This window comes from Pempheris klunzingeri, chromosome 8 (genome assembly GCF_042242105.1).
Source record: "Pempheris klunzingeri isolate RE-2024b chromosome 8, fPemKlu1.hap1, whole genome shotgun sequence".
Classification (NCBI taxonomy): domain Eukaryota; kingdom Metazoa; phylum Chordata; class Actinopteri; order Acropomatiformes; family Pempheridae; genus Pempheris; species Pempheris klunzingeri.
In genome coordinates, this window is record NC_092019.1 from 16,178,932 (window position 1) to 16,186,952 (window position 8,021).

At 41.5% G+C, this 8,021-nt stretch overlaps 1 protein-coding gene across 3 annotated transcripts; it reads left to right on the forward strand.

The window, feature by feature from the left end:
* Positions 1-749: 749 nt before the first annotated feature.
* flad1 (flavin adenine dinucleotide synthetase 1) lies at positions 750-7,775 on the forward strand. 3 transcript variants are annotated; one of them, XM_070835280.1, is made up of 11 exons: positions 751-1,079; positions 1,941-2,019; positions 2,269-2,437; positions 2,973-3,350; positions 4,388-4,501; positions 4,593-4,860; positions 5,199-5,346; positions 5,753-5,851; positions 6,072-6,261; positions 7,232-7,305; positions 7,402-7,775. In XM_070835280.1, exons 2-11 carry the CDS (start codon positions 2,012-2,014, stop codon positions 7,535-7,537), a joined length of 1,584 nt encoding a protein of 527 aa, XP_070691381.1. In that variant the 5' UTR covers positions 751-1,079; positions 1,941-2,011; the 3' UTR covers positions 7,538-7,775. The 3 variants fall into 3 exon arrangements, with proteins under 3 accessions (XP_070691380.1, XP_070691381.1, XP_070691382.1); XM_070835281.1 differs by having other exon boundaries at positions 751-966; XM_070835279.1 differs by lacking the exon at positions 1,941-2,019 and having other exon boundaries at positions 750-966.
* Positions 7,776-8,021: the final 246 nt, after the last annotated feature.

The window sequence follows — 8,021 nt, forward strand, 5'->3', positions numbered from 1 at the left end:
TAGGCATATTAACTTATTATTTAATAATTATCATTCCTGTCATACTTATTATGATCATATTGTTTCCTAACTGTCTCTGTTTCTTTTTCTTTTCTTTTCTTGGCAGAAAGGGTCTTCCATATACCTTTATTTGCACACCCATCTGCAATATTGCAATGAGATTAAATATCATGCAAATATTCTATTTACATTTTTACTTAATATTTCCAATAGTTAAATATTATATGATTTCTTGAATGGACTGTTTGGGTGAGTGCACCCAGTTTCTTGGCATGATTAATACCATGCTTGCGGATTTCATTTTTATTTGCGTATGATGTATCTTAGACCAACAATGTATTCTAAATACAATTTAAAAAACTGTGCAAGATGAGCAATTCACCTTCCACTTCGTCTCAGTCACACACTGTATGTAAGGAGTTATGGTCTCAATGTAACCCAGTTGCAGAGACAATGTGTTCTATACATGCCAGTGTGCGCCACCCATCGGCAAGAAAACTAACCACAGCAGACAGTATGGTATCTGTGGCAGTGTGGGGTCAGTTGTCGGTTTATGGACTCATCCTCATCCAGCCAGCAGGGGCAGAAGAGAGCAGTAATCTCACTTTTTGTCTTGATTTGGGCAGAAGAGAAGAAGTCGTGTCTCGGCAGCTGTCATGTCTACGATCATGCTAAATGAGTTGTCGGGGGCATTCATTTAGCTAAACCCTATAGTGTTTACTTTGGTCAAACTACATTTTAATGTACCACTTCCTCTTCGTTGATTGTGCCTCAGCAGGACCATCTTTCGCTTACTTCCGTGTAGCGGAACAGTCTTAGCGTTAATACCCTCCGTGAATTTGATTGGCTCTCCCGTCTGACGTAAAGCCTTTTCTTGTCTATGATTGGACAGCTAACCACTTGTCTTTTGAATGACATGTTACCACAAACGGTAAGATACCAAACGAGGACACATACGGCTCAGGAGTAAGTTTCCTAAGGTTTGACGAGTTTGGCCACCAAATTATAAACACAGTAGATTGTGTTTCAATTCACGGTATATAGTAGCGCAGAGAAATCGGCAGTGTGCGGATAATAAGGTACGATATGTGTAAGTGTACTTGAATGCTAAGTGCGTCGTTGTTGCTAGTGCCCTTAACAACGGGTTAAGTAACCTAGCAAGGAGACGTTTAGCTAATATGTATCATAGACGTACCTGCTGCTTTAGTTGACACGAATGCATAACTTGTGGCAGTGTTTATAAAGGCTAACTTACTTACTTCACTATTTCGTCACGTATGTAACAGTGTTACGCAATTTCAAGTGCTGTCAGATAAAGACGGTAGCATGTGTCTCCTGTCAGGCATCTCTGTACAGGTTAGACTAATACATGTAAATGTTAACACACACACACAGACAGACAGTTTAAACTACCGGTATGTGATATAGGTTGTCCCGCATTGTCTGTCTGTCTGTCTATTGTAAAGTCATGAACTCAGCTGGCAGCTGTCCATTAAACCTTTGATCATTTGTCCACCTCATCCTGACAAACTTTCCTCACTGTGTTTCCATTCCAGTGAATCTGTTTTGTCTTCTCCTCTGTCAGCTTGTCTGAGCATTATTTGTTAGTTACCCTCATCTGATTCAGACAACTTGTTGACAGGCCACACTTGCAGTGTCAACAGCTCATATCTTGGGCGTGTCAATGTTATGACTCATTAATTAAATAGAACTGAATAGAATATTTTCCCTATGCATCCAGATGCAATATCTGAATATCTGCAATATCTGAACTCGTAATTTCTTCAGTTTCTCTCAAGTTTCAGTATTAAACCTTTCAATTGACATGTGAATAAACAGCTTATAAGAAATCCTTGTTAATTGACAATTTTATCTTTCCCCTTGATTCTATTTTCCTTTTTTCTAATCTGCTGCTGCTTCTTGTGTCTCTTCCCTGGTAGGAGACAAGTTATGAAGATGAAGAGGACCTAAATTGTAATGAAACATTTTGAGATACCCATCTGAACTCTTGATGTTGATGTAAGATTCAAAAGGAACTCCACTGTTGCTCATAGGCATAATCACTCATCACAAAAGCACAAAGAAAATAAAGAAAATGCCAAGATAGAGTTGCTATAAACCAGGGAGATTCATGGCTGTGTTCACTGTTGATACCTGAACATGTAGAGGACATGTAGAGTGTCCACATTTATGCTTGAGAGCATAATATACAGATATTACAGATGCTGAAAGCACAGTGTTGAAAGCATATTTTCCTTTGTCTTCTAGTCTTGCTTTTCCCAAGCTGAGTAGAGCAGCGGTGCGTGTGAGGAGACTCGCGACTCAACTCTGTGAAGCAGCAATGTCCACAAACCACCAGGGCTCCAGTCCGTCCTCTGCAGCCAATGGGGATGCTCCCACTGCAGCCATTCTCATCATTGGAGATGAAATACTCAAGGTTGCTTAATGTTAATAGATACTTGTGGTTTGAGTGACTTTCAAGCTGTACGATTGACAGTATCCCACTGAGAATCCTTGAAAGTTTGTGGATTTGAGAAAATCAAACTAAACCCTCATTTTTCCCCCCCTGACAAATCTGCACACATTGAAAATATTTTATTAAATACACATTCTAACATCACACCCTAATCCATCAGTATGCCTCAGTCCTCCGGACTGCTTTGTAGTCCAGATTCACAATTCATATCCCCAGGAAAAACCTATCATGGTTATTTAATGTGGCAACAGTGCTCAGTTTTAAAATGACAAGTCTCCATTATTTCTCGACTTTACATGATCATGATTTAAACATTGTGCCTTTGATTTTGTCCAATGTCAAGTCTCGGCCTCAAAACATGCTCACTGTGAGTCAATGAATTTCATCAAACAAGACCTTGGAGTCACTGTTAAGTCCTTGAATGTAACATTCAAGCGTAGGTGGAAATACAGCATTGAAACTAACTGTGTGTCTGTTCTCGTTGTTTGTCTCCCAGGGTCACACAGTGGATACCAACAGTGCCTTTCTGACACGAGCACTAAGGAAGCTCGGAGTGTCTGTGCAGCGCATAACAGTCATACCAGATGTACAGGAGCTTATTGCCAAAGAGGTGGCCCTCCTTTCGCCTCGGTACACACACCTCATTACCTCAGGGGGCATAGGCCCAACTCATGACGACGTCACCTTTGAGAGCGTTGCCATGGCTTTCCAAGAGGAGTTATATCCCCACCCTGAGCTCGCCCGGTTGGTTGAGGAATTCTTTGGGGTGGGCGATAAGGACAGTGCTGCTATGAAGCTGGCCATGGTGCCTCGCTCAGCCAAACTCAACTATGGAACTGACCCTCAGACTGGACAACCGCTGCGCTACCCACTGGTGAGTTAACACAGGATGGAGGGGAATCAGCTTAGTTTGTTCATCAAGCTGCTGTTGTTAAATGCCATGCATCATGTTGTCAGAAAACACTAAATTCAATCAAATTATACCCAAGTTAGAAAGGATCGGTGCCCCCCACCTACCGACTGACTGACTGCCTACACTGAAATCGATCTCTTGTGCTGTGTATTACCGTTAGGCTTTTTGGGGCAAACAAAAATTGTTTGGCTGACGCAACGTTCAGGGAGATGATTACTCAGTCACATAATCGTCTGTCTGTTTTATTATGTTGTTGGGGTTATTTCAGAAGACAGATTGCAACATCAACTCCTAACTAGACACCGTGGGAGTGAGAAGTGGCTTCTCACAGTCAGCAAAATAATTACGTCGAGCAGAAAACAGCAGTGTATGGAATACACAACTGCAAGTGCTGCAGCTTGCTGAAATTCAAACGTAACATGCTGACATTTTTCCATAACGAAGACTATAGGACTATAGGTGTGTTTCTGTTTGAAACAGTAAAAAATATAATCACAACGCTACAGGTGTTAACCATACAGACAGGCACTCATTGAAGTTAGTCATTAATGCCAGTTATGAAGTGATGTAGCTACACAAATGTGCATAAATCAACTTTGCTTATTCAGACAGAAGGCTATTCTAAGTATTGAGCACCATTGTACCATAACACTCTCAGCAACAAGACCAGACAAAAAGGAAAATAAGGAAAAAGCACATCTTTCAAACAGAATACAAAGATATACAGAAAACTCACATAAAACAAGAAATTGGCACAATATTAGATTCATATTTCTATGAGTTTATAGACATATTTAATAGATAAAACGTATTCAAATAGATCGATAGGCTCAAAAACTGTTTGAACAAGAGGACACTAAGGCTGTATATATGTTGGCTCCTTGAAATACATGTTATTAGAAGTATTGATAGGGGATCATCAAACCTGTAGTTTTAAGAAAAGTCTGACTGGTCCGTATATTCTTTCAGTACATGATGTGCCAACCATCTTCCCCCAGGTCAGTGTACGTAACGTGTTTATCTTTCCTGGGATCCCGTCTCTGATGGAGAGGGCCTTTAATGGGCTGGAGCACCTCTTTGCTGGTTCAGGGACCACTTTCCACTCTCGTGAGGTAACACCATGATTGTTCCTTCCATTTACAAATCCATCTCAGTATTGTTTTTGGATGGTACAAGCATGCTCACCAAAGATCTTCGCATCAGGTGTTTGTGGATGCAGATGAAGCCGAGATCGCCCCTGTGCTGACCAAACTGCAGGCTGGTTGGGGCCGGAAGGTGGCTCTTGGCTCTTACCCTGACTGGTTGAGCAACTATCACAGAGTCAGGCTGGTCCTGGACTCAGATAGCCAGGAGGAGGTGGACAAAGCCCGGGCTCAGCTGCTAGACGTGCTGCCCAAGGGTAGCGTGGTACCCTTAGTCACTGACCCAGTGTCCATCGCTACCGCTGAGGTGTACACACTGGCCAACAGCGGTAAGAGTGAGACAGAGGGCAGAGGGTGTTGGGAGATGATACTTAAACTATGACAACTTAATAGAAAATGAATATTACAGAGAACTTGCACGTTTTACACAGGCATTGGGACCAATAAAGGCAGCGAAAAGATTAAAGTAATTATCACTGTAAAATCATAGTGGATTATAAAAAAAGACTACAACTGACAGGAGGCTAAGCAGATAATAGAGCCAAGCATCAATCAAGCAGATAATTTTACTCTGAACATTAAAATGAGGGATAATTTCTATTATAACGAGCAAAACGTCACAATTTACAGTAAATCCTCCTCTTGCTATGGTTTTTGTTTCCTACAGGTACACCGTTGGGTGAGAAAGTTATGTCTGCGCTGAAAACCATAGAGGCTGCACTGGATCAGTATTCGACAGAGGAAGTCTGTGTCGGCTTCAATGGAGGCAAAGACTGCACAGCGCTGCTCCATCTCTACTATGCAACACTGAAACGGTAACGGGAGCGGAGAGGACGAGATGAGACCATTAGAACATTTAGGGAGTAGGACTGATTTTAATCAGGACAAAACAAATGACCTGAGAGAGGAAAGATGAAAGGGGGATTCAAATTAAAAACATAATGATACCGTTTCTCCACAGTGGGGTATCGCAGTCAGAAATAAGTGGAGAACAAATGAGTTCAGCGGAAATTTTATAGAGAAAAGACAGGAATGTACCCGACCTGTGTTGGGCAGATAGATTCCTAATTTCATTGTACACACGCAATGACAATAAAGGCTAATCTATTCTATAGTGGGAGATCGTGATAAGGATAAACAGGAACTTATTATTATATACTGTATTTTTTTAAATGTCCCATTTCTCTCTCTCTCTCTCTCTCTCTGTCTTTCCACTCTCAGGCGGTATCCAGATGGTAAAGATAAATTGAAAGCTCTGTATATCCGTATTGTTTCTCCCTTCCCAGAAATGGAGAGATTCCTTCAAGACACGATAAAAAGGTGAAGCCACCGCTCTTTCCAACTGCATGCTGTTTCAAACTAATATTTTTTTGCAGACCCATTTTTGTATTGTAATCACTCGTGCATTTCAATATCTTTTTAACTAGCAGGTGTTACCAGTCCCAATAGCTGTGTATTTAAGGTTCCCTTTGCAAAAAGGTTTCCCAGTCCTATATGTCACAGTACGGCAACTCCTCATTTGGCGACATGTCTCCCGTAGATATGACTTGGAGCTATTCTCCGTGGAGGGCAGTATTCGGCAGGCGCTGAGCGAGGTGCAGGAGAGGAGGCCGGAGCTGAAAGCCGTCCTGATGGGGACCAGGAGGACTGACCCCTATTCACACACACTCACGGCCATGCGTGTCACCGACCCCGGCTGGCCGGTGTACATGAGAGTCAACCCGTTACTAGTGAGACACACACAGATAACATTGCTATACTATTTAATTTTGCCTGTGCATATCTCTCTTGTTGTATTTTACCTGCCTTTAGTGGTACAGAGTAAAAAGTCATGTCGTGTAAGAGGGTCTAGGACCAAGTGCTTCAAAAATCAAGTCAAAAAAATACAGACTTGGATGTTGAGGTTTACTTCACCTGTTTTTTTTTATGTTTAGAGCACCTGCAGACATTAATTATAAAAATAAGAACCAAGCAATATTTCACCCCCCCCCTTTGCCTTTGTTAAAGTTACAGCGTATATTGTGCTGCAGGAGAAACTAGTAATACAAATCTTTTTTCACTGCTCTCGCCAGGCAATTTCCCCTTGTTACACTTAATGTTATTTGTCATCTTAACTGAAGTTTCAGTGTGCAGATCTACAGGGTGTAAACCAAAATATCATAACACCTGCACAGTTTAATGCACCTCAACAGCCCTGCAGTAATACTGCATCTGCGAGGCTTCAAATGATGTTATACAAATATTAGGTACACCTGCATAATATAATGGCTATCCAATACAACCCCAAAACAAATTGGTGGTGTAAGTCAACACCTCGGTGACGCATTCTCAACAAATACTTTCCATTAAAAGCTTCACATGGTTGAAGTTATTGTTGGTCTGTTCTGGATTAAATTGCATCGTGTGGCTTTTTATGACACGGAGTCCATCTTTTTTGTAGCTCTTTATCTGCTTAGGCTGGAGAACAGATGTACATGTCCGTAAAACACAAGGTCACCTGCTTTATTTTAGAATTGTCAGTGTATTCAGAAATGACAAATCCTTTCTGTTAATGGTCATACTGTGACTGACAAATAGACTGTAGAGGAGACGCTGATAATTTATGCAGCATGAGTGCATCTCAGAGGAATTCCTCTAGATTGAACTAATCATGCATCTATCACCAACCAATTAAATTTGATGTCTTCCAATACTCTACAGGACTGGACGTATCATGACATCTGGTCGTTCTTGAGGACGTTATATGTGCCCTACTGTATTCTCTATGATAAAGGGTAAGAACACGTTCAACCATCTCCACTTTCTATACCTTCCATATATTCAGGTTTGAGCACCACGTCTTTATTTTAACGTCCACTGTCGACCTGCAGGTACACTTCACTGGGCAGCATGGACAACACCTGTCGAAATACGTCCCTCCAGGTGGTGGATGGGAGGGGGGTGTCGCGATACAGGCCAGCCTACCTCCTGGAGAATGAAGAAGAGGAGCGAAACTCCCGTGCCTGATGATGTAGTCTCATTTCTCACCATGTCACCTGTTGCTGAAGGACCCAGATTTTCAGATCTCAGACCATCCCCCTGCGCACATCTCTCTCTAGAAAATATAACATGGACGTTTTTATCAAGTCTTCATGTGAATATTTGCAGAATGAGTTTATGTGTGTGTGTGTGTGTGTGTGTGTGAATTATTTGTTTATACATGTGAGTTTCAGTCTAAAGTAATGGCTTTCTGCGCTGTTGAATAAATCATCAATCTGTGTCATCTTTTCCATTGTCATGTTTCTATTTTAAGGAGTCTCACATACAGATGGCACCGCGCAGGGCTTTCAAATATTGCTCTTGATTTATCTTATTCATGAATCCATTTGTCTTGTCTCCAAATCCAATATGAACAATCTGCCCAGAAAGAGAGCCTCTATCAAAATGTATTAGTAAATAATGTGAAAAGGTTTTCTGTCAAGGTGAGAAAATCGGGTTTTAGAGAGTCGGC